The 27,480-nt window shown below is 38.9% G+C and overlaps 1 protein-coding gene and 1 pseudogene across 1 annotated transcript in view; one reads left to right on the top strand and one right to left on the bottom strand.

The window, feature by feature from the left end:
• The window catches only part of DNAH12 (dynein axonemal heavy chain 12), a 162,454-nt gene extending 143,075 nt beyond the window's left edge, over positions 1-19,379 (bottom strand). The window contains exons 1-10 of the mRNA XM_069473730.1: positions 19,210-19,379; positions 12,147-12,228; positions 11,928-11,954; positions 7,945-8,134; positions 7,211-7,283; positions 6,456-6,614; positions 6,045-6,240; positions 3,779-3,967; positions 3,077-3,233; positions 2,290-2,381 (exon numbers count right to left, since the gene is read on the bottom strand). Coding sequence (XP_069329831.1) covers positions 2,290-2,381; positions 3,077-3,233; positions 3,779-3,967; positions 6,045-6,240; positions 6,456-6,614; positions 7,211-7,283; positions 7,945-8,134; positions 11,928-11,954; positions 12,147-12,228; positions 19,210-19,379 — 1,335 coding nt within the window. The remainder of the gene's footprint in view (positions 1-2,289; positions 2,382-3,076; positions 3,234-3,778; positions 3,968-6,044; positions 6,241-6,455; positions 6,615-7,210; positions 7,284-7,944; positions 8,135-11,927; positions 11,955-12,146; positions 12,229-19,209) is intronic.
• Positions 19,380-25,898: 6,519 nt separating this feature from the next.
• On the top strand, positions 25,899-27,035 carry LOC138385849 (serine/threonine-protein kinase DCLK2 pseudogene; annotated as a pseudogene).
• Positions 27,036-27,480: the final 445 nt, after the last annotated feature.

The raw sequence follows: 27,480 nt of genomic DNA on the forward strand, positions 1-27,480 counted from the left end.
TGGTTGCTTCAGGGGTACCCAGGCCCCCTGTCCTTGCCTGGAATCAGTGTTATTGCATCTGATCAAACTTCTCCAGAAATAAAGTGAGAATAATTCTGCCAAAACAGAAACAGTTATATCACAAGAACAGAAAACTATAGTCCATATGCAAAAAGCCTCAGCAGAATACCAGCAAACAAAATCTAGCAACATACAAAAATAATTATACACCATGACAAAGTGGAATTATCTCAGGAAGGCACAGTTGGTTAAACATCCAAAAATGAATTAATGTAGTACATCCATCTCAAAAGAATAAAACGCAAAAACCACACAATCATCTCAATAGATGCATAAAAAGCATTTGACAAAATCCAACACCTTTTCATGATAAAAACATTCAACAAACAAAGAACAGAAGGGAACTTTCTCAACCTTAAAAAGAGCATCTATGAAAAACTCACAGCTAACATCATACTTAATGGTGAAAAACTGGATGCTTTCCTCCTAAGATCAAACATGATAGGTATGTCTGCTTTCACCACTTTACCCTCTAGCCAGGGCAAGTAAAGAAGGCAAGAAAAAGAAATAAAAGGCATCCAAATTGGAAAGGGGGAATTAAACTATATTCACAGATGAAATTATCTTGTACACAGAAAATCCTATGATATGCACTAAAAAACTTTTAGAACTAATATACAAGTTCATACAAGTGTATGCTGTGAGCTAGGCTGACGCCACGGCACTCACTCTAGCCTGGGCAACAGAGTGAGACTCTGTCTCAAAAAAAAAAAAAAAGAAAAGAAAATTTAGTAACTTTACTCATAATAGCCAAAAACTGGAAACAACCCAAAGGTCCATCAAATGGTGAATGGATAAACAAATCATGTATCTATACAGTGAAATACTACTCTGCAATAAAAGGATTGAACCACTGATACACACAACATAGATAAATCTCAAAAAAAGTTATGCTAATAAAAGAAATCAGATGCAAAAGAGTACACATATATGATTCTATTTATATGAAACCTTAGAAAAGAAAAATCTAATCTATAGTAACAGAAAGCATGTCAGCAGTTGACTGAGGTCAGGGTTAGAGAGAATTGACCAGGACAGTGTACAAGGAAACTTCTAGAGGTGGTAAAAATGTTCTATTTCTTGATTCGGATGATGGTTACATGGTTGTGTAAGTTTGTCAAAACTAATATAACTGTACAATTAAAATGGGTGAATTTTATTGTAGGTAAACTAAAATTCAATAAAGTTGATTTTTAAATTTAATTGTTCTTTAAATTAATAAAAGATGAAAAAAGAAATGAATTGATAAATATGTGATTAAGCAAATATAGTAAAATGCTAGAATCTAAGTGGTGTGCTTTGTAAAATTCCTTCAACTTCTCTGTATGTTTAAAATTTTCATAACAAAAAATTAGAAAAATTAAAATTTATAAATTGCACATTAAAAATAAAATCTAAACAGTCAACATAAAGGGAGAAGATGAAGAAATAATAAGCCTAGTCTTAATGAATAGAATAAGGTCCCTTGAGGAGATAGATTTTCTCATTCAATTGCTTTTCCCCACTGCTACCAGAATTATCTTTCTAAAACTGAGATCCAAATATATTACTACCACGGCTAAAAACCTTCAAAACGAAGTATAAACTCTTGACCAAAGATACCAAAGGACTTTCCCGTGTGGCTCCAACATATACTTCCAACTTCATCATATTCTAAATCTGCCATTTACTATATTTCTGTTACCTATTCTTTAGCTATTTTGGTTTATTTGATGTTCTCTGAACATCTTAGAACATTTTTGGTCTTTGTTCATGCTATATTCCCTCCCTTCTCCACCTATAAATACCTACCTCAAAGCCTGGCTCACTTTTCATGCTTTGCATGAACCCTTCACCAATTTCCCAAAGTAAAAGCAATCATTCTCTTTCTGTGTTCCCACATTTTATCTATATCTCCATTCCAGTATGTATCCCAATATATTATAGTTATTTCTCTGTTAGGTTTCCAGGCCAAATATGAAACTCCTAAGGACAGCGTTTATATATCATTTATTGTCACATCATCAACATCTTGCTAGGTATCTGAATGTGATGAGGAAATTTTCATTGAATCAATGAATGAGTAAATAAATGACTGCAGAAATTATGAAGTGAGCCAATGAGTTTTACTAAAATGAAGTTTTGAATAAGAAATTCTACTCGATTTAAGCATTTATTTTATAGAATAAAAAATCCTAATTTTATTTAAAAATGCAAAAGGCATTAATAAAAAACAGAATTACCACTTACCTCTGTATATTCATCAAAAGTATGATCTTCTGCTTGAAAAGTCTCTATCGTCTTAACTGCAGTCCCGTCAAGGAGCCAATTATATTTTTCAACTGAAAAATAATAATCTAATTAAAATATCAATAACAACCTTTTAAAAAGATAGTGCTTTTTTCATATGATCATGGAATGGAGTAACTCAATTAAATACTATTATTAATAGAGTGTTCACATACATAGTTTACTATATTTTAAGGAAATAGGTAGAATAAAATAAAACATTTAGCAAACCAAGATAAATAGATATTTTAAAATAAAGGTAATAGGATATTTGAGGCTCCTAAAATAACTCAGAGGTACAGATACACCACTTAATAGATGTTGCTTAATAGAGTGTCAAATAACAACTATCCATCCTGACCTGACCAACACTTGAGTAGACTATAGACCAATAAAACTGAGCTGCAGGCTCTGCAAAACTATTCCCAGAAATTACCTTCCTTTAACCCTTGATTTATTCTAAATCTTTTCTTTTTAACTTTTGACTTTATTCCAACATCTCCTATTCTTATTCCAACATCTTTCTACCTTTTAACTTTATTATCCTGCTCCAGTTAACATTCACCCTTTGGACTAGACAACAAAATTTCTTGGGTTCGATCCTTGACTCTGCCCAAAGCCATGCCTATACTAACATCTGGATCTCTTTGCTCTTTCATGAAAGCCCTAGACAACAAAATATCCGACCAAATTCTCATAAAAACAAAATGATGGAAAAAAGGTATAATATTATATATGTCATACATACCGTAGGTCTCATAATGTTTTCTTGCACCTTCTAAGTTCTGACGTACCACCGCTTTCAGTGTACTGAGAGCCCATTGTAACACGTGTTCAGGAAGTTCTGTGTCAAGATTTACAGGTGTTGAAGTTCCTGATAGCCAAGAAGGTATTGTTTGGACATTCTAACACAAATAAAAATAATAATATATGCAATAAATATCTAACTGTGCAATTAATCTAAATGAAGATCTTATAACTATAATGTTTTAAAACATTCTTTTCAGACTTCAACTGTCCAAGAAAAAATAATCTGATGCAAAATAATGATTCAAGATTGCATAGTTTGTAGTCTAATGTAAAATTTAAGTTGGATTAGTTTTCTATCATTCAACAAATATTTATTGAGTAATGTCAAAGTGATTTTACTAGAAAGCTCTAGAAAGAACAAATATGAATTGCATCAGTAGACGAGAGTAAACATACACAAAAATATCAATCCATTACTACAAGAAAGGTTCTAAGAAGGAAAATGTCATCTCTGGCTAGGAGATTTTTCAAAGAGAAAACATCTTCTAATTTAAAGTAACTTGAGGGAGGAAAATAAAACAAAGAGGTGTAACATTTTATGTACATATACACTTTATAAAGATTTGACTCAAAACTCAAATAATTTAAGTCTGAAAAAGAGCCATATAAAGAAACCCAATGGGTAAGAACGGTGTAATACCTGCAGAGTTTCACCTATTCGCTCTACTATACTCAGAACAACATCTTCCAAATCTAGAATAGTAGGATAAAATTCCATTTTGTCATCATCAAATGTCAATTCCATCTTAAATATTGGCAGCCCTTGTTGATCTTGTGGGTCAAAGAGTTTTACAAATCCTTCTACAGTTCTCTTCAAAAGATCCTTTAGCTGCATGATATCATACATTACTATTACTTTAAAAAGTATAAATTCAACCCTTAACTAAAATCAGTGAACTGATTATAATTGTCTATAGCTGATTATAACTAAGTAAGTCATTCTATCAATCCATTTAATCCTGAAAATTATCTTCATTCAGTACAACATATTCTTTTTTATCATTAATAACAATTTAATTTTACAGAATAAAAGAGTCTAACAGTATATCTTGTTAGATACAGTATGTCCTCATAATGTATACATTATTTCTTGCAGTACAATATATTCTTTTTTTTTTTTTTTTTTTTTTTTTTTTGAGACAGAGTCTCACTCTGTTGCCCAGGCTAGAGTGAGTGCCGTGGCATCAGCCTAGCTCACAGCAACCTCAAACTCCTGAGCTCAAGGGATCCTCCTGCCTCAGCCTCCCGAGTAGCTGGGACTACAGGCATGCACCACCATGCCCGGCTAATTTTTTCTATATATATTTTTAGCTGTCCATATAATTTCTTTCTATTTTTAGTAGAGATGGGGTCTCGCTCTTGCTCAGGCTGGTCTCGAACTCCTGAGCTCAAACGATCCGCCCACCTCGGCCTCCCAGAGTGCTAGGATTACAGGCGTGAGCCACCGCGCCCGGCCAGTACAATATATTCTTAATAAATGTAGTCTAACACAATAAATAGAACGATACAGGCAACCCTTAATTTTTTAATAGAATATCAACAATTTTAAAATGGCAACTCAGAATTTTTCCCATTCTTTAGCAATTCTGTCCCTGGTACAGAAAACATTCCGAAAGACTAAATAATATGGTGAAGACCAGAGGTAGGGTAGGTCTGACAGCTAAAGCTAAGTTTGTAATGGGGTAACATGTAGTGGTGTGCTACAGCTAGGTCTTATTGTCTGAAGAGCCAATTGTTAAATGTTCAAGAATTTCGTGAACCAGTTGTTAAACCCTTAGAAGCTTAAAATCCATTTGGTGGAAATATTTACACCACAGAAATTGGCAAACACTACAAATCAGGGTGTTTTTTTTTTTTTCCTGAAGAGCCAGATTTCTAGCACATACACCACTAGGTGAAGGTGAAGCCACTGGAACTTCGAAATATGCACAGTGAGTTTCTAACGTATGAATAATGCTTTCTTATGTAGAATCAATTGTTGGATATTTAGCCCAGCCCACAAATGAGAATCTAAATGATCTTCAAGATGTTCCTTCCTCATCTCTTTACTTTTATCAAATAATCATAGTTCTCTTAAGGGTTAAAAGTAGAAAGGAAACCATGTATTATATGAGTTATAATTTTACATACTAGATATTAAATATATATGTTATCCTTTTAAACATGCAAAGCAAAATTCATGGAATCATTAGAGATCTTCACCAAAAAGGAAAGTTTTTATTCAAAATTATTTTTTTAGATTTGTATGTGTACAATTATAAAAATTTGAGGAGACCATAAATATAATTGCATAAAATTAATATTCTCTATTTGTCATTTAAAGATGATTAATAACTTTTTTTTTTTTTTTTTTAGAGACAGGGTCTCACTTTTGCTCAGGCTTGTCTCAAACTCCTGAGCTCAAGCAATCCTCCTACCTCGGCCTCCTAAAGTGCTAGGATTACAGGCGTGAGCCACCAGGCCTGGCCTCTGATAAATAACATCTTAAACCAAGATTTTACAAAAAACAATATGAGAATTAATCAACTTGGAATTTAATAAGTTTAAAAATATGTTACTAGGATAGTTCTTTTGTTAACATAACTCCAAAAAACTACAATTAGCTTATAAGCTTGGCATGAGCCAAGTAATCAGTCATAATACTGACATATACTTGGAGACATTCTTCCTATTTTAGATTGCTTCAGAAAAATCAGTATTTTTCTGCTAAACTTATTTAAATAAAATTATAGTAGAAATATTTTTCTTAATTTATTTCAAAATACTACTTAGCACTATGTTTAAATAAAATCTTATTTAAAATACTGAACTATCTGTTCTAGGAAGACTTCTAAAAAAAGACAAAAAAATAAAATGCTGAACTAATTCTGATAACATTATCATTTAGTATATGTAACACGTATTACCTGATTTGACATAAGTGTGGAAACACAGTTATAAAATGCATCCGATTTTTCAGGTTTAATGCCTTCTAGTGCCTCCTTCTTGGTAAAGATACTTATAACCTTTGGATACCATGTATTCATTAACTTCTCTTCTGCCTTTCTAGCTTGTATTGATAGATCAGTTCTCAGTGATTCACAATCCATTGGGCCTTTAGCTCTATTTATGAAAAAAAGAAAAATGATTTGAAGCAAATGATACATATTTGTCTTGATACACAATTGTTGAAACAAGATAAATTTTTTAAATTCTAAAACCTAAAGAAAAGTTCTGAAGATTTATGAATCAGTTTAAAAAAATTACACAGTCAAAAAATATAGACTCAAGTAAGGAGACATTCAAATTTTAAATGTTAATAAACACAGGATTTTTACCTAATTCCTGTTAAGTTCAGCAAAACTGTATCAGCAAATGTTGTATAACCAAGGTCCAGTAACATTTTCATAGTTGGATGAACAATGTGCAAATTAGATAATATTTGATTTCTTGCCTGCACGTAGCTAGAATGCCAGGGATTAGAATAATCTAGGCCTCTGGAAAAGCAAAACACCATATCAAACATGATTAAAACAAGACACCCTCAATTTTTAGGAAGTAATGTTTATACATGGAATTAGTATTAAAGTGAGAAAACTGGAGATTGAGAAGAGAGAACTAACTGGTCAGCAACAGGAGCCTTGGGATATATACATTTAATACAAACATATTAAGATTTCCAAAGTGCATTATCTTCAGAGAGAACAAAGAATTTGTGCCTAAGGCAGACTGATGGGTCAGGCCTGAGTGCCCTGCTAAATTCCAGTGTGCTCTGGCTCAGTTATCCCAGGTAGAGATGAAAGAACACAGTCTTTAGGACTGGGGAGAAGAATGGAGAACTCTGTCTGGCACACGCCAAAGCTTACTTAAGCCCAAGTTGAGCTATACATTCCTAACAGTCCCCCTAGTTACATATACAGAACTTAGACAAGCATGGTGAGGATACCTTTGGGGAAAAAACAATAGTACTATTTTTTAAATGTGTTCAGAATACCTTTGAGCTTCACAATTGTAGACTTGAATGTAAGATCAGTTTATTTTTAATCTGTATCAAAAACTATATGAAGTACTGTTTTTAAAATAATTTACTCACACAGGGGATTCAGGTAAAGGTCCTCCTTCATCTTCAAGCCATTTAACTGTCGGTTTCACAAGAACACTCTGCACTAAAATACATGTATGTGTTAATACTTCTTGAAAATCTTTGTAAGACCTATTCATATCAAAGTTTCTAACTTTTTTTTTCAGAGACAGGGACCCACTCTGTTGCCAAGGCTGGAGTATAGTGGTAAGACCATAGCTCACAGCAATCTCAAACTCCTGGGCTCAAGGATCCTCCTGCCTCAGCTTCTGGAGTAGCTGAGACTACAGGGGCATGTCACCACTCCTGGCTAATATATTTTTTTATTTTTTGTAGAGACGAAGGTCTCCCTATGTTGCCCAGGCTGGTCTTGAACTCAAGAGGTAGGAGGATGACTTTAGACCGGGAGTTTGAGGCTGCAGTAAGCTATGATAACACCACCGCACTCTGCACTCTAGCCTGGACAACAGAGTGAGACCCAGTCACCCAAAAAAAAAAACAAAAAAAACCCCAAAAATTTATTAGCTAATAAACACCAAAAAAAACCCAAGAAGTGCCCTTAAGTTACAAAGACTTTGACTAGATTATAGGCTTAAAATAAAAACTTTAAATAAAAATCATATCTAATAAATACATAGTTTAAATAAAGAATGTTCTCTATTCATTTTGCTTATTTTTACTTTTGATTCAATTGAGGAGAGGGAGCAAAGGTAAAACAAGCTTGGCATGTATTAAATGCTACTTACCCAAATATCTCTTCATGCTGTTTTCAAAGTCATTTGACACCTCATTTATGAGGCTTTCAAGGAGTTCTTCTCTTTTCTTCCCTTCTTTTAAAGACTCAGGTATCAGCCTTAACATGTGATCCAGCCATTCCTGCTGAATAGGTACTATAGGACTACTTTCTACACATTGCTTCATATAAATATAGTTGAACTGAGAACATAATAAGAAAAAATTAAAAGTTTTGCATGATTGTGGCATTTCAGTATAATTCCTGAGCGTTCTCTTCCTAAGACAACATTCTTTTCAGAATAAAAATATCCTGCAGCCAGGTGTATCAGCTCATGCCTATAATCCTAGCACTCTGGGAGGCCAAGGCAGGAGGATCTCTTGAGCTCAGGAGTTCGAGACCAGGCTGAGCAAGAGCAAGACTTCATCTCTACTAAAAATAGAAAAATTAGCCAGGCGTTACAATGTGTGCCTGTAGTCCCAGCTACTCGGGCGGCTGAGATAGGAGGATCGCTTGAGCCCAGGACTATGAGGTTGCTGCGAGCTAGGCTGATGCCACTGCATTCTACCTGGGGCAACAGGGCGAGACTCTGTCTCAAAAGAAAAAAAAAAATCTGAAAAATGACGTGTTTTCAGAATAAAAACATTGTGTCCAAAAGTATGCCTTACAAAAAAACATTTTATCCTTTTCTTTATTTATAATGAGTTCTTGCCAAATTAATGTTCTTAGTATAAATATTAACATATTCTTCATTTTCCCAAGGCAAAACAAAGGTTCTTTGTCTAACTTATTATTTCTTCATTCAAAATAAATTCACTAATTCAACAAATATTCATTGTTCTGAATGCTGGGTAGGGTGGGCGAGGTGGCTCATGCCTATAAACCCAACACTTTGGGAAGCTGAAGTGGGAGAATCACTTGAGGCCAAGAGTTCAAGACCAGCCTGGGAAATATAGTGAGACCTGTGTCTCTACAAAAATAATTTTAAAATTAGCCACGAGTGATAGTCCCAGCTACTTGAAAGGCTGAGGCAAGAGGATCGCTTGAGCCCAGGAATTCAAAATTACAGCGAGCTATGACTAGGCCATGGCAGCCCAGCCTGGGCCACAGAGTGAAACCCTGTCTCTAAAATAAATAAATAAATGCTGAGTATATAGTAGTGAACAAAACAGACAAAGCCTATATTCTCTTGGAGATTATATTCTAGTACAATGGTAGTATAATTTCATAAATTTGCCCATAAGACTGAGTAGTCTCTTAGTCTCTGACAGACTTGGCATAAAAAAAATTTAAAAAAAGCAAATGAGGGCCAGGCATGGTGGCTCATGCCTGTAATCCTAGCACTCTGGGAGGCCGAAGCGGGAGGATCACTCGAGGTCAGGAGTTCGAGACCAGCCTGAGCAAGAATGAGACCCCCATCTCTACTAAAAAAATAGAAAGAAATTAGCTGGACAACTAAAAATGCATATATAGGAAAAATTAGCCAGGCATGGTGGCACATGCCTGTAGTCCCAACTACTTGGGAGGCTGAGGCAGAAGATTGCTTGAGCCCAGGAGTTTGAGGTTGCTGTGAGCTAGGCTGACGCCACGGCACTCTAGCCAAGGCAACAGAGCCAGACTCTGTCTCAAAAAAAAAAAAAGACAACATTTGATCTTTTTTTGTTTCTTAGCCTGGACTTAAAATTCAACAACCACAGTAATCATTGTATCAAGCAAAGATATTAATATTATGGGAACTGATAAAGTATACAGGGGAATTCTTTGTATTCCTCTTGTAATTTTTCTGAAAGTTTAAAATTATTCCAAAATAAAAAGATTGTTTAAATGAGCAGACGAGATGGACATTTTTCTTTTGTCTCCTACTTTTAATTTTTTTAAATTATCAATAGTTGCTCACTTCAAAATTCTTCCAAAGGATCATTTTCTATGTCCCTCCATTAAGATACAGCTTAGTCTTAGAAGTCTTGTGATGGTCCCCAATCCCTCATACATCAATGGCCTGACCTCTGTCTAGTAATGAACCTGGTCCTCTCTGCCTCTTTCTCTTCCGTTTCTCTCTAGATGATCTTAATAATCAGCACCACCAATTACCCTGTGAAATTGGGCCCAAATCCTAAGAGTTATCCTTGGTTCCTCTTTTCTTCACCCTCCACATCCAATCTGTCAGCAAGTCCTGTCAGGTCTACATCCAAAAGATATCCCGAGTTTAACAATTTCTCTCTAGCTCTATTGCTATCACTCTAGTTTAAACTACAATTATCTCTTACCTATATGTTGTCTTCTATAACTAACTGGTTCTTCCTTCCTTTCACTCTTGCCCTGGCCACAATCCATTTTCTGAAGCATCTAAGTGGGTTTTTTAACATCATTGTCAAGGTAACTTTTTATCATTAAAAGTAAATCGTTATAATATTCCCATGGCTAGAATCCTCCAGTGACTTCTCATTGTCACTTTGGGTAAAATCCAAACTTCTTACAATAGCCTAACAAGGCCCTCATGATCTGGCTCCTAACTTCCTCTTCCAGTTCCCTTTATACCCTCATAAACTCAATCAGTATGCTCTAGTCAAGCTGAGGATCCTGATTCTTTCAGTTCCCTCTGTTGGGGAATTCTCAACCCCAGGTCTCTCTGTGGCTGGCTCCTTTCTTCCATTCAGGCCTCCACAAACATCACCAACTCAGGGATGTCTTCTCTGACCACCTGCCTAATATGGGCCCACTTCCTTACCAGTCACTATCATATTACCCTGTATTTCCTTCATAGTACTTGTCACAATTTTATTTAATAAATAAAATAAAAAATGAACAATATTTTGTTTGTTTACTCGATTATTACACATCTTCTCCATTAGAGTAGAGGCTCCATAAGGGTTTATGTGCCCATCTTATTTATCAGTCTTCAGCATCTACCATAGGACCAAGTAAATAGTAAATATCTATTAAGCATTCATGAATAAATGAATTAATTACAGACAAAGAAGATATTTTTCAATCCCCCCAAAACTACAGTAGTTCTATAAAGCAGGTCAGGGTCAAGCTCTGAAATATTATATTGAAAAAACTAGGCTTGAATAAAATTATTACATGACCATATAAGGACAGGAAATTTAAATTATGTATCTTTAACTTACACCTCTTTTTAACCATTTCATCTCCCAAAATAAAAATATGTTTGACCCTTAGAATTAAAGTATGCAATCTTCCTTCGCAAAACGCTGTCTTTTCTGAATCAAACTATGTACTTTCAAAATCTTTCTTGAAAACTTCTTACTTTATACCCTCACTGTAGTCTCTCTCTCTCTCTTTTTTTTTTTTGAGACAGAGTCTCACTCTGTTGCCTGGGCTACAGTGCTGTGGTGTCAGCCTAGCTCACAGCAACCTCAAACTCCTAGGTTCAAGCAATCCTCCCGCCTTGCCTTTCCAGAATGCTAGGATTACAGGCATGAGCCACCACACCCAGCCTGTAGTCTCTTCATACTTCTATCATGACAGCTATTATATTTTACTGAACATAAGTGTTTATATTTATTCATTCATCAATCATCTATCGAATACTTACTTACTATTGGTACTCAGTGCCATAGTTTTTGATTAAGAAGCAATTCCTAGCCTCAACTAGGAAATAGATAATTTAATATATAATTTTATGTAATAGGAAATAGATAATTAATATTAGAATAAGCAATCATTGCCCTAAAAGAAAAGGGAGATGCATTTCCTTTATAACTTGAATATATTTTTCAGTTGTCTGGAATAAGACCCAAAAAATGTACACAATTAACCCTCAAATAATGAATAGCAACAAAAGTAGAATTTTTAAAACCCATATTATCAACCAAGACATGTTCGTTCCCTTGGGCAGAGAAAATTGAAATCTCAGTTTCTAAAATTTCTTTCTTTTCTAGAACAGGACTTAGCAGGTAGTCTTAGAAGGAACAATTTTATAATAATTTCTTTGAACATTTTCAAAACAAGAAATATAAAATTTCAACTCACTCCTTTTTTTTTAATTTCACTGGTCATCTGTCAAAAGCAAACAAACAAGACATAATTAAGTTAAGGTGAAATGATTTAAATTCATTCAATTTTTTAAAGTAAAAATATACTTTAAAATGTATCTATTATTTTTTAAAATATTAGTTATATTGAGATTGACTTAATTGAGAATTAAAATGTTATAACGATAAATATTTTAAAGGGAAAACATAAACTTACAGTTGGAGGATAATCGACCTCTGGTAATGGAGGTATTCTTTTATCCAGTGTCCTGTCTAAATTTATTTTGGCCTCATCAACTCTGAAATTTATAGTTAGAAAAATGGATGATTCTTTTGAAGATAACATTAGCATATATTATTAAAACATTAAAAGTTGAACATGCTTCCAACTATACTAGAAGAAGAGATATTCAAGACTGATCTTACTGAATTTTCTATGAGAAACAAATACCGACAGACATTATCAATGAGACCTTGATTTTTTTTAAATTTTTTAAATTAATTTATTTTTTTAGAGATAGACTCAGTCACCCAGGCTGGAGTGCAGTGAGGTGATCACAGGTCCTTGTAACCTCAAATTCCCAGGCTCCAGTGATCCTCCTGCTCTAGCCTCCCAAAGCACTGGGATTACAGGTGTGAGCCACCACGCCTGGCCTTATTTTTAAATTATTCATGTGTAATATAAAAGGGTGAGACTAAAAATAAAAATCAATTTTTTTCAGTTATAACTTACTGACAGCATAAAAATTAACTCTGATGTATAGTGGGCCCTTATATGTTTTATCTCTGTTCAGATACCACCCTGTCAGAGAAGACTCCCCTTACCCCCATATTAAGTAGCACTTCCTTCACTATCCCTTTTATCCTCACTTATCTTGCTTCATAGCACTTACCCTCGTTTGATACAGTATATTTTGTAGACTGTTTTATTAGTTTCCATTATTCTCAATGCCTAGAACAGTAACTAGCAGACAGTAGGTGCTCAATAAACAGTTTTACCTTCAAAACTTTTTATGGATTTTGACATACATAAAATATAATTTTCTCTTTAAATTAAGTTATATAATCCTATTGTATAACCCATTCATCTGTGAGCAAATATTTATTGAATGTACATTATGCAAGTCACAATACTAGGTGCTATTAAAATATAGCAGCAACAAATCTCAAGGAATTTATATACTGATTGGGTAGGAAGAACAAAACAGAGTGCCATATTGAGCACCCTGGTAGTTCAGAGGAGGGACAAGTTCACTTCCACCTGGGACTACCTGTGAAGGACATACATACATACGTGTTAGCATTTGCAACAAGCTTGAAATGAAGAAGAGGATTTCAGGGAAAATGTGGTTTTCCTGGGATCTGAAAAAACAAAGAACCTGAAAAATTGGAAGCAAGGTAAGGGTCAAAGTGGAAAATGGGGAGCAGGGGTTGTCCAATTTGCCCAAAGGTTACAGGACCAGCTGGAGATATGTTTGGAGAAGTGAGTTGAAACATCCAGCTAAGGGCGTCAATGGCTTTTTTATTTAATAGAGAAGTCAATACACAGTCACTGAGAGTTCATTTGCATGGAAACATTTTTATGAAAACAAATCTAATAGTTTATAAAGGCTAAATAGATTGGGAGCGATGGCCAAAGAAGTATACAAGGAAAAGTAAAGAGACCTCAGAAAGAAAATTGGAGGATGCCAAGTATGACAGGAATGGGGAAAAACAATTGAAGAAGCAAAGCAGACACAGTCAGAGAGGTAAGAGGAGAACCAAAAGGAATTTCAAGGAAAGGGTGGCCACTGGAGCCATAAATACACTGGTAATTTGCATAAAGACAAGGACCGTGTTTGTTTTGCTCACTGCTCTATCCACACTACTTAGATAGTCTCCATCAAGGTGTAGGAGCTCAATAAATATCTTTTGAAGGAATGATCATAATTTGGAAAATATCTCACATGTCTAGTTCAGTACCTTTACCTGATACATGAATGCTCTCAACAGTATCAGTTGTACCCATGGTACTTTGGGCAAGGGGTTGGGGAAAATGGCAATCATTACTTTCTGAGGGACCCCAATTTATTGTCCACTGACTCATATTCTTAGGAATAAATTTTTTATATTGAGCTGTATCCTTGTAAACTTCTATTCTCTGGAGCTACACAGAAAAAGTCATCTTCTTCCATGTTACCCTTCCAAAATCTAGGAAAACCCATCCAGTTCCTTCAACTATTCCTATCAATAAGAGTTACTGTTTATGGTGAGCTTATTATGTTCTAGGCATTAACATGCATGGATTTAACTCTCACCACAATCCTAAGAGTTAAGCACTATTTTATCTCCATTTTACAGATAGGAACATGAAGATAAGTAAAATCACATAACTTCCCAAATTCACATGACTAATAGTCACCTGACTAATATGAACTCAGGCCTGACTGATACCAGAGCCTACACTCTCACCAAGGAAGTTTATGCAGTTTCAAATTTCCTCATTCTCCTCTTCCTATGGTTTGAATATGTCCCCCAAGTTCACGTGTTAGAAACTTAACCCCTCTGTCCTCATGAATGGATTAATGGATTAATGAGGGCTCTGTTTTAATGACTGAATTAACGTCACTATCACAGGAGTGGGGTTCATTATCACAACAGTAGACTCATTATAAAAGCGAGCTCTCTGGCTCTCTCACCCTCTCACCATGTGATGCCCTCTGCCATGTTATGACATAGCAAGAAGGCCCTCACCAGATGCCAGCACCATGCTCTTGGACTTCTCAGGCTCCAGAACTATAAGCTAACTAAACCTCTATTCTTTATAAATACCTAGTCTATGGTATTCAGTTATAGCAACAGAAAACGGATTAAGACACCTCTGTATCTATTCTGGTCTGTCAATATCTCTCTTAAAGTGTGATCCCAGAATTCTAGATGTTGTTGGACCGGTGCGGAGTGAAAATTTTCTCTCCTATATTGTAGACATTCTACATTTATTAAAGTAGCCTAAAACTGAATTAGCATTTTTTAAGTAGCCTCATTTCCCTGTTGAATCTTACTGAGCCTGTACTAAACTGAAATTCCTAAGACTTTTTCACATGGAGTAGAAAACATTGTGCCTGAAATATCTTCCTCCTTCTTTTCTTTGTTAATCTTCAAGACGAGGCCAGACTTTCCCTCATGTATCATATCTCCCTGAACAGTCTAGCTTTCAGGGATTGCTACTTTTCAGGAATTTGCCTTATACTTTGGTATGTTGGTTGGCACTAGTCATAGGCAGTCTTGCACTATAATTATCCCAACATAATTATGTCTAACTTCCTTGAGCTTTTTATACATAAATGCCACCCTTTACTATAATAGCAATTTCTGGAGTGTGCTTTCTCCTACTGGCTATAAATAAAAAGAGCTGGAAAGAACATAAGAGTAAGCCTTTTCACTCCCTGTCTGTTTTTGCTTTGCATATTAACAGTTAAAAACAAATAAAGAAAGAAAAACTAGATAATTCCAAAATACTATGTAAGACACCAATTGCAGTAAAGGTGAGAAACACCAGCTTAAATCATGAAAGGAGGTAGCTGTCAAGGAAGTAAATCAGGCTCACTCCAGGGACACTGGAAAGCTATAAAATGATATTGGTGTAGCCAAGCATTCCCAAGGACTGGTCCTAGCAGGGGGCCCAGTCCTGCCCACAATTCCTTACATACTACCTCACCCCTGGAACTCTATCCACAGAACTCACCTTACCTTTGAAAAAGAGTAGTCTGCATTCCTATCACCTAACAGGAAGAGGTATCAAGGGGATGCAGAATCCTAAACTCCGTGGCCATCCAGAAATGTGTCTCCAATATAAAAACCTTTAATTCCAAATGTATTTTTCCCAAAGAAAAATACAGCAGTTCTAACATCAGTATTAATACAGCACTATGCTTCAGGTAATTTTGAGTCAGTATTTTTTTTTTTTTTTTTTTTTGAGACAGAGTCTCACTCTGTTGCCCAGGCTAGAGTGAGTGCCATGGCGTCAGCCTAGCTCACAGCAACCTCAAACTCCTGAGCTCAAGCGATCCTCCTGTCTCAGCCTCCCGAGTGGCTGGGACTACAGGCATGCACCACCATGCCCGGCTAATTTTTTCTATATATATTTTTAGCTGTCCATATAATTTCTTTCTATTTTTAGTAGAGATGGGGTCTCGCTCTTGCTCAGGCTGGTCTCGAACTCCTGAGCTCAAATGATCCGCCCACCTCGGCCTCCCAGAGTGCTAGGATTACAGGCGTGAGCCACCGCGCCCGGCCTGAGTCAGTATTTTTTTATTAAGCGCCCAAATGAAAGTGGTACTGTAATACTTACAGATCTGTATAAAGCACAAGATAAGGTTCTTCCTTAAGAATTCATTCACTCACTCATTCACTCGCCAACAATAACATGCCAGACACTGTGCGATCTCCCTCCTTAAGCATGTCAGAATAAAGTGAAGAAGAAAGACAACTAAGAAAATAAACAACGATATGTTGTATATAACACATTCTGCTCTCTCTGCTTATGACACACTGCTCTTCTCCTTTTCCTTCTGCCTTATTGGTCATATTTATGCAATTTATTTGTAGGTTGACCCTTCCCCACATAACATCTGATTTTAATAATTCCTAAAACCTTAGCTCTAGGCCTTCACTTTTCTCAATTATTTCTCTTCCTCTCCCCTTCTCTCTCTCAGTGATTTCAACTATTTCCCCATAGCTTTAAAAACCATCTACATGCTGGTGACTCCCAAGTTTGTTATCTTCAGCCTAGACTTCTTCTCTCATATATCCAACTGCCAGTGAACATATTTCCCCTTAAATGTTATTAAACATAGGCATGTCGACTCCAAAAGAGAACTACTGTTTCTTATTCCCATCTCCTGGATTTCCAATTCTCTACAAATGACACTACCATCCACCTAGCTACCAAAGCCAATCCAAGAGCAAATCCTATTGATTCTGGCTCTAAAACATATCCCTTGTAAATCTACCTCTCTCCCCCTCCACCATCTCCAGCCTTAACCAAACCACAATAAGTTTTCATCTCTGCTACTATAATAGCATCCTATCTGGTCTCCTTATGTCCTTCTACTCTTGCCCTCTTCCCCTCTACCTCAGTCTATTCTTACTAGCCAGTGTGATAGCTTTCAAATGTAAATCAGATTTTATGTCAGTTACCTGTTTAAAACACTTCAATAGCTTCCACTGCACTTAAAATAAAAATCTGAATTCCTTATCATGGCCTACAAGGCCCAGAACAATCTGCTCCCACTTTCTTCTCCATCTTCACCTGATACTCTTCCCCAGGCTCATTATACTTTAGTGACATTGGCCTTTATCAATCCTAAAGTGCATTAAAAGAATTCATATTTCAGGGCTTTCATGCTTACTATCCCCTTTGCTAGAGTGCTTTTCTCATATTTATTTAAATGACCGAGGCTGGGCACAGTGGCTCACACCTGTAATCTCAGTGCTTTGGGAAGCCAAGGCAGGAGGATTACTTGAGGCCAGAAACTCAAGACTAGCCTGGTCAATACGGTAAGACCCCATCTCTACAAAAGCAAAAAAAAAATTAGCCGGGTGTGGAGGCGCGCACCTGTAGTCCCAGCTACTCCGGAGGCTGAACCAAGAGGATTGTTTGAGCCCAGGAGTTGGAGGCTGCAGTGAGCTGTGATCACACCACTGCACTCCAGCCTAGGTGAAAGAAGCAAGACCCCATCTCCGGCTGGGAGAGGTGGCTCACGCTGTAATCTTAGCACTCTGGGAGGTCGAGGCGGGTGGATCGTTTGAGCTCAGGAGTTCAAGACCAGCCTGAGCAAGAACGAGACCCTGTCTCTACTAAAAAATGGAAAGAAATTATCTGGACAACTAAAAATATATATAAAAAATAAGCTGGACATGGTGGTGCATGCCTGTAGTCCCAGCTACTCAGGAGGCTGAGGCAGTAGGATCTCTTGAGCCCAGGAGATTGAGGTTGCTGTGAGCTAGGCTGATACCATGGCCCTCTAGCCCAGGCAACAGAGTGAGACTCTGTCTCACATTAAAAAAAAAAAAAAAAAAAGACCCTGTCTCAAAATATATGTGTATATATTTTGATGTAAGAATAATATATAAATCCTAGCGAACTCCCTTCTCTACTCTCTAAGTCTACTAAAACATTGAGTCTTAGGAATGAAGGGGGTAAAAGATCTCTAATAGTATATGTACTGATATTAGTTAATATAGCTTATATATTTAAATTTAAATATGAGTAAATCATTGATGGACTAACAAAAAATGTAAATCTAAAGAAGTTATATGATTAATAGACCAATTTAATTATAAGTAAAATTAGCAAAACTTTAAACTATTAAATTGGCAACAATATGATCATCAATGAAGTAATAGTAAAACTTAGTTGCAAAAATGTTTTTAAATGAGGCTGACCACAAAGGGAAAGAGAATGAAGAAAGTGAAACAGGAACTCACCAGAGAGAAATTTCCCATTTTATAGTTTAGTATTGGGTTGGGATTTTGTAAATGAGATTCCTATCTTTTTCCTCTTATTTATCCCCAGATCCCAGCAGAGTCCGGTGTCTGGGAAATTCTCAGTAAATGTTAAATGGAACTGAACTATCCTTATCACAGCCTTTTGTAGCTGGTACCTAAATTAGTTTTAATTTCCGATAAATGGCGGAGGGCAGGGTGAGCAGAATGTTGAACTATGTTCTCTTTCGTGTAGAAAAAATTTAAATACAAGTGGTTTCAAGATATTTTATTAAGTATTTATTCAAATGCAATGCTATTTGTACAGGTCCAATTACTTGGTTTTACTTTTAGGGACCAGCATGGTTATAATATATTGAGAGGAGCAATAGTGTGATGCTTAAAGTATGTGAACTTTAGCACCAGACAACTGCGTCCAAACTCCAGCTGTGTGATCTTGGGCAAGTTACTTAACTTCTCTGTACCTCACTTTACTCATCTAAAAAATAGAGATAACAATAGTGTAATACTTACCTTTACTTTTCTGTGAAACATGTTAAAAAAAATAGTACCTACCCTCAAAGGGTTATTCTGAGAAGTACAGGAAAAGTGATAAGAACAATGTCTGAGAGAGTCAGTAGTGTGTAATATGTGCTATCATTATGATTACTTTTCAATCGCTTTTCTAATTAACTTGAAGACAGTATTTTGTCCACGAATAACCTAGCACAGTTAAAAAATTTTTTATGAGAATATGAATACTAACCACTTCACTTGAATTCCAAGCAAGAATTATTTACTAATACGCTACTTACACTAACTGATTAATTTTCTTCTGCTCCTCCTTCGATCTTCTGTAGTTTAGCAACTTACTTTGTGCTGGTGTGTCAACACCTATGTTTTCTGGGAGTTGAACAATGGGGGGTAACTTCAAGTTCAGAGCCTCCTTTGCTGCTGCAATGGCAGCTTTGTTTGGATCTGACATCTTGGTCCCCTAAAGAGTCCATAAAGCCATTATTGTAAAAGCAAGCCTCGATATATTTATAACATATCTTACATAACAATACCAAAAATAAAATTCTGAACCTTTTTAGATCTTCCTCCCAAAGGTGGTATTAGTCTAAAGAATGGCAGTTGAGATAAGTGAGCAGGAATTCACACAACCCACTTGCTGTGAAGAAATGAGCCAGTCACTCCCCTTTAGGACTTCAGTTTCCTACTGGATGAAATTAAGGAACTGAATTAGATGCTCTCTAAATATCCTTACAGAGCTCTAAAATTGTAAGTTCAAATTTTTCCCTAGAAGCAATCCACAAGAACAACAAAATCCAGTTGTTCACGGATAATCTCCCTCCCAAAAAAGGGAGATTATTAACATCATTAATACTCTTAAACATCAGTTTTGTAACTTAGTCTTGCTACTTTCCTAGAAAGTGATGCTATGATGAAGCAAAAATGGGCATACTTAAATGCACAGCAAATCTAAAAATGTCATGAAAATGCTCAACAATTTAACTATGGCAACAACTACATTTGCCGCGAATTCCTACAGGATTTGGAGATTCCTGCCTCGAAAGAGAGTATTTCTGCTGGCACTCAATTTGAGATACCTGCCCTGAGAAGGAGCCCGAAAAGTAGACAACAAGTACCTGATTGTTCTGATTGTTTCAGAGAGGGAAACATTCAGAGCTCCTCCTCTGGCGGAAGAAAGGCGGATAAGGAGGGATGAAACCGCCGGAATCCCACCAGCTCCCGAGTGAGTAGCCGGAGAAGGGCGGTTGCCGACCGTGTAGAAACAAAGTCGTCGCCATGGAAACTGTGGTCGGTCGCAGCCGGAAGGGCTGGTTGAAGGTTGCCTGGAGAGGTAGTTGCTGAGCTGCGACAGATTAGGATTACCTGTCACAACAATAATTTATTATTCAAGTAAATGGAGTGTGGGTGAATGAGATTTTTTTTTTTTTTTTGCCGTACTGCCTGCCCTGGGAAGGGGTCCAGGATATCAGGATCTTCAAATTGTGGTAAACTGCAAGACCGGAAATTGGAACCGTTGGAAAATAAATAGATTTATGCAAACACTCACTCTCAGAGGAGAATCAAATCTTCAAGTATCCCCTGGTGACTTCCTATAAATATTATAACTAATCAGCAACATAATTTATCTTGCTTCCATATTTGCTATTTGTTTATACAGCACCTTCAGGAGATCCTTGGCAAAATCAAACAGATTAAGTTGTGTGAACTTTCTGAGTATGCTAGAAGACAGAAATGTGAAATTTTGCCATTTGAAGCTGTGTACTGTATACTACATCTAAATGACAACAGCCTATATGAATACTATGTGCCTAAGTAAAATTGGGGGGACAGTATTAAATAAATCCTGCTGGTGTATTAATAGCATATTCATTCAACAAATGTTTGAGTACCTTTTATGTGCTAGTCACCATGTAAAGAATTTTTTTGTTTTAATGAGAATACAGGCCAGGCACATGACTGACGCCTGTAATCCCAACACTTTGGGAGACCAAGGTGGGAGGACTGCTTGAGGCCAAGAGTTTGAGACCAGCCTGGGCAACATAACAAGACCCCTGTCTCTACAAAAATGAAAAAGAGAGAGTAAAGCCTACACTATTGTGTCTGGCACACAGCAGGTGCTCTAAAAATGTTATTTCAGTGAGATGAGTAAATAAAACTCTCGGTAGTTTGTAGAAGCTAACAATCTTTCTGCAAAAAACAAGACACTTGTATGAGTATACCACAGTTTTTTTTTAAAATATAGATTTGGTTAGGCTAAACAAGAACTAAAAAGAAGGCAGCAATATTGTATGATAAACTCACCTTCCCCCAGTTATTCCATCAAACACTAATCTAGTGCTGCTGTAAAGAGATTTTGCAGATATAATTTAAGTCTAGTCAATTGACATTAATCTAGGGAGATTATCCTGGGTGGGCCTGATTCAGTCAGTGGAAATCCCTTTAAAAAGGTGTAGGCTTGCCCTGAGTCAGACTCCAAACATCAGCTGGATCTACAATTGCTCTCCCCTCTCTAGATCTTTCCTTCCTGACAGATATACTGCCCTACAGACCTTATGGTTGCTTAACCAGATCCCACAATTGCATAAGCCAATTCCTTGTAATAAATCCATACACACCCATGCATATATATTTTTTACATTTTTAATTATTATGGGTACATGTGGTGTTTTGATACCGGCATACAATGTGTAATGATCAATTCAAGGTAATTGGGATATCCATCACCTTAAGTATATGATTTCTTTGTGTTAGGAACATTCAAATTTCATTCTTTTAGTTATTTTAAAATATACAATAAGTTGTTAACTATAGTCACTCTATTGTGCTACTGAATGCTAGATGTTATTTATTCTAACTGTATTTTGTACCCATTAATCATCCCCACTTTATCCCCCAATCCCGCTACCTTTCCTAGCCTCTGGTAACCATCATTCTACTCTATCTCCATGAGCTCCATTTTTTTTTTTTTATTTTTTTTTATCTTTAGCTCCCACATGAGTGAGAACATGTGAAATTTGTCTTTCTGTGCCTGGCTAATTTCACTTAACATAATGTCCTCCAGTTCTCCCTACATTGTTGCAAATGACAGGATTTCATTCTTTTTTATGGCTGAATAATATTGCATTATGTATATGTACCAAATTTTCTTTATCCATTCATCCATTGATGGACACTAGATTGATTCCATATCTTGGCAACTGTGAATAGTGCTGCAATAAACATGGGTATATAGATATCTCTTTGATATATTGATTTCCTTTCTTTTGAATATATACCCAGCAGTGGGATTGCTAGATAATAAGTGTAAGGTTTTTGGACGGTCGGTGCCAGAGAAAGAAAGACGAGCAGAGTAGAAAGGCGAGGGTAATGGGTCCCAAGAGAGGGGCCCGGGCGAGGCTCATGGGTCCCGAGAGAGGGGGGACTGAGAAGTCGCATTGCCCAGAAGTTTTGAGTGGGCTTATATGTTTTTAGGGCTGGTGGATGGGGGTTTCTTTGGTGGGAAGATTTTTGGCTCAAAAAATTAGGAAATTTCTGTTATGGTTTTAGGGTGGGTACTGAGAACTAGGAGGGGCTGGTGGTACGTACGGATTCCAGGAACCGAGACTTCTCTTATCTGGGTGAATATCCAGGTGTGGTTATTCTTTAACTTAGCTGGGCCCAGCAGTTAGTTTGGAAAGGTCTTGTGGACTTCTTTTTCTTTAGGGAGGGAAAGACCCTTGGGACTCACGTTGGGTAGCTGGAGTAGAGGCAGGACTCTATTCCTCAAAAGCCAGGGGGGGGGGGGCAATGGTGCCCCGCTGGGAGCCCTTTACATCAGCCGTGAATATGTCCTGGCCCAACAGACGCAGGTTCAAATATCTACCAATATTCTTCAAGCAGAACAAACTCTAGCAGGACAGCTTTCTCCCCATCCTCAACCCCCTCCTCTTTCCTCCTGGCTGGACATTATTCAACATACCCTTGCCTGTCTAAATTATTCAGAGATGGTCTCTGATATCTCCCACTGCTTTCTTTGTGCTTTCCTTAAGCGACCATTATTGGCCACTGTCCCTCTGAACTATTTGAACCCCCAAACAACTCCCACACCAGCTCCTCCCTATTCCACTCTGCTCACTCACATACCTCTTTGGGAGCCTGAGCCTACAGGGCAACCTTACACAGATCACGTGTGCTATCTCACCTCCCTCACTGATCCCAACCTACAACTTCATGGACGCTGCCTTACTAACCATACTGTGGCCACGACCACCTCTTCTGCTCCGGGACAGTTCTTCTGGTGCAACGGAACGCTCACCTGCTGCGTCAATTCATCCACCCCGGTCCTTGTTTCCCTGTCATGGTGGTCCCTCAATTAACTCTATACAGTGAGTCTGAATTCGGGTGGCTTCTCCCAGGGCCCTGCCCGAAACGAGTCATCTTTTTGCTGCCATGGTAGGTCTCAGCCTGGCGTCCTTCATCGCGGCCTCAGGGCTCGCAGGAGGTGCCCTAGGCCACAGTGTCATTTCTGCCCAAGATATTGCAGATGGCCTACAGCTTGCTCTGGAGACCACATCAACTTCATTGGCCTCACTACAGGGACAACTAACTTCGCTGGCTCAGGTCGCTCTCCAAAACCGAAGAGCGTTAGATCTACTGGCAGCTGAAAAAGGAGGGACCTGCATCTTCCTTCAGGAGGAATGCTACTACTATGTCAATGAGTCCAGCTTTGTAGAGCAGAATATAAATAAACTCAACACTCTGAGCGAAGACCTACACAACTCCCGCCATCAAAATATATCTTCTTTCAGCCGGAGGCAGTACCCTTTAGCTACCTGGCTATTGCCATTAATAGAACCCATTATCATCATTTGTCTAATCTTTCTCTTTGCCCCCTGTCTTTTACAGTATCTCCAACGTCGCCTACAAGAATTATCCAGAGTGGCAGTAAATCAGATGCTTCTTCATCCCTACTCTCCCCTTCCAGTCATCCCTCCACCAGCTGACTCCGACCCATAGCCCTCACTATGCCCCTCAAAAGCAGGAAGTAGCCAGAAAGACCTCGGGGGCCCCTATTATCACTAAAAGGCCAGAATGTAAGGCTGGTGGCAGGCACCCCTCCCCTCCCTAATGAAAAAAAAGAAGCAGCCCATGAGACCTGATGAAAACAATGCCTGCTAGGCCCAGCTAAGCTAAACAATAACCACACCTGGATGGTTATCCTGATAAGGGTCTCGGTTCCTGGAGTCCACACATACCACCAGCCCCTCCTATTTCTCAATACCCGCCCTAAAACTGCAACAAAGAAATTCCTAACTTTTTGCACCAAAAATCTTCTCACCAAAGAAACTCCCATCCCCCAGCCCTAAAAACATATATAAGCCCACTCAAAACTTCTGGGTGACTCGACTTCTCGGGCCCCTCTTTCCCGGGACCCTCTTGGGAGCCCTTACTCTCGCCCGGGAGCGCTCCAATAAAGCCTTGTTGCTTATCCCTTTCAACTCTGCTCGTCTTTCTTTCTCTAGCACAGACCATCCAAAAAACCTTACAATAACGTAGTAGTTCTATTTTTAGTGTTTTGAGGAACCTCCACACTGTTCTCCATAGTGGCTGTACTAATTTATATTCCCACCAACAGTGTAAATGAGTCCCTTTCTCCACACCCTTGCTAGCATTTGTTGTTGCCTGTCTTTTGACTAAAACTCATTTTAACTGAGGTGAGATGATATCTCACTGAGGTTTTTTGATTTGCATTTCTCTGATGATTAGTGATGTTGAACAATTTTTCATATACCTGTTGGCCATTTGCAGGTCTTCTTTTGAGAAATTGTTATTCAGATCTTTTACCCATTTTAAAATTGGATTTTTTTTTCCTATTGAGTTGTTGGAGGTCCTTACATAGTCTGGTTATTAATCCCTCTGCAGATGGGTAGTTGGCAAATATTTCTCCCATTCGGTGGGTTCTCTTCACTTTGTTGATTGTTTCTTTTGTTGTGCAGAAGGTTTTTAGCTTGATGTGATCAAAATTCACTATTTTAAGTACACAATTCAGTGATTTCAAAATAAATGTATAGAGTCATGTTACCAAGATCCAGTTCTAAATATTTCCATCACTCCAGAAAGTCCCCTTGGACAGTAAATCCCTGATCCCACCTCCAGCCCCAGACAACCACTGATCTGCTTTTGGTCTCTATACATTTGCAATTTCTGGCAATTTCACCTAAATGGAATCATACATTACGTAGTCTTTTGTGTCTGGCTTCTTTCACTTAGTCTTCATTAAGAATCATTGTCGTCGGAGCGCTCCGGCCCCCTCCTTCCCCTCCCACCGCACCCCTCTCCGCGGTTTTGGCATGCCTGGGGAGAAGGAAGCCCCCTCCAGCCCTGACCCCCCGACCGGCGGCGGCGGAGTCGGGCCTGCGCGCGGATGCTCGCGGGTGGGCTGGGCCGCCGGCTGCGTGGCAGGCGGGCCGCATTATTTCCCGCTAGGGCTGGGCTCTGTGGGAGGAAGCGGCCCGGCCCGACCCTCTCAGCCCGAAACGGCGGGCACTGCCCGGGGGCAGGGCCGGGGCGCGACGCCCCAACGGGCCGCGGCGCCTCTCCCATGCTTCCGCCCCTCCTCCTCCTCTCCCTTCCTTACCCGCGGCGCTCCCGGGAGCGCAGGGCGGACGCGAGCCGCGCCGGGCGTCTGAGCTTTGCATGCGCCCGCCGGCCCGGCGCAAGCCTCGGGCGGCCCAATTTTGCCTCTCCCGGCAAGCTCCCGAGCGGGAGTTGCGAGGCATGGCCGGTGAAGGAGGTGCTTGGGGGGGCGTGGGGCTCCCAGGCAGGCGGGAGGCTCGCAGCAAGCCACGTGGAACAACGCTCTGGGCAGCTCCCCGCTGCAGCCCCTTTTAGCTGCGGGCGCGGGCGGGCCGGCGCCTCCGCGGCTCATCGGCCACACCTGCAAGGAGAGGGCGAGATGCCAGAGCCAGGTGTCCCGGCGCTTTAAGGGCCCTCACAGTCAGACCTGCCTGCACGGGTTCTCGCACTGGCACTAGTCTGCCTGCATCACTTTTTTTGTGGGAAGCCCTTGGAGCAGCCACGATGGCCAGCACCAGAAGCATTGAACTGAAGCACTTTGAGGAACGAGACAAAAGGCCGCGGCCGGGGTCGCGGAGAGGGGCTCCCAACTCCTCTGGGGGCAGCAGCAGCTCGGGCCCTAAGGGGAACCGATGGACTCATCCCCACCCGGCGCACAGTGCCCACCGCAGCTTCTACCGCACAGGGACCCTGCAGGCCCTCGGCTCGGAGGCCAAGAAGGCGTGCTTCTACCGGAACGGGGACCGCTACTTCAAGGGCCTGGTGCTTGCCATCTCAGCGACCGTGCTCCTCCTAGAGCTCACCCGCTCCCCGTGCGACAATGTGAACCTGCCCCAGGGCGTCTGCACCACCTATACCATCGACGGCAGCCGGAAGGTCACCAGCCTGGACGAGTGACCAGGAAGGTCAGAGTTACGTGTGTGCATCCAACGAACCGTATCGTGAAGTTGATTACACCAAAAATGTTAATCCGAACTGGTCTGTAAACATCAAGAGTGGGACAACATGAGCCCTGGCTGCTGCCTCTTCTGTGAAAAGCGAAGTAAAAGAAAGGAAAGATTTCATCAAACTCAAATTAGTGACTGTGATTCGAAGTGGAGTGAAGCCTAGAAAAGCTGTGCAGATCCTTCTGAGTAAAAAGACTGCTCATTCCTTTGAACAGAGTTTAACAGATATCACCGAAGCCACTGAACTAGACTCAGGAGTAGTCAAGAGGCTCTATACCCTGGACGGAAAGCAAGTTACTTGTCCGCAAGACGTTTTTGGTGATGTTTTTATTGCATGTGGACCTGAAAAATTCCGTTATGCCCAAGATGACTTTGTCCTGGATCACAGTGAATGCGATGTCCTTAAGTCTTATTCTAGATCCTCAGCTGTTAAGTATTCTGTATCCAAAAGCCCTGGGCCCTCTCGACGCAGCAAATCACCAGCTTCAGTTAATGGAACTCCCAGCAGCCAACTTTCCACTCCTAAATCTACGAAATACGCCAGTTCCTCCCCAACTAGCCCAGGAAGTTTCAGAGGATTAAAGACCCTGCTCTACTGTGCCTGACCTGCTTGGCTTTTTAGGAATTTCTTCCAGATTCCTGCCTGCTTTTGTGGTTAGCCTTCGGAGTTCTGATTGGCAGTGCCTTCTCCCTTTGTGGCGGTTATCTGTTTATTGTTTATTGGCAACACATGGCAACTGCAGGCTGTGGTGTTGCAAAGCCAGTCTAATTGGTGTGCTGATGACTTGTTCCTGGGGATTATTTGGAATCGACACTTTCTACAAAGAATTCTTCTTGATTGATTAGGTAGAAGGTACGAAGAGATAAAATCTATTCTGGAATAGTACTGTGAATCTGTAGAAATTTTTGTTGTATTTTTAAACTTGATAATTAAGCAGACAAAGTGGTAGGCTAAATAGAAAACACCACATTTTACTCGAACCTTAGGACTTTAGGATTAAAAGAGATTATAAATTATATGATGATTCTCAAATTTCCATACATTATATC

Source organism: Eulemur rufifrons, chromosome 7, assembly GCF_041146395.1.
Source record: "Eulemur rufifrons isolate Redbay chromosome 7, OSU_ERuf_1, whole genome shotgun sequence".
Lineage (NCBI taxonomy): Eukaryota > Metazoa > Chordata > Mammalia > Primates > Lemuridae > Eulemur > Eulemur rufifrons.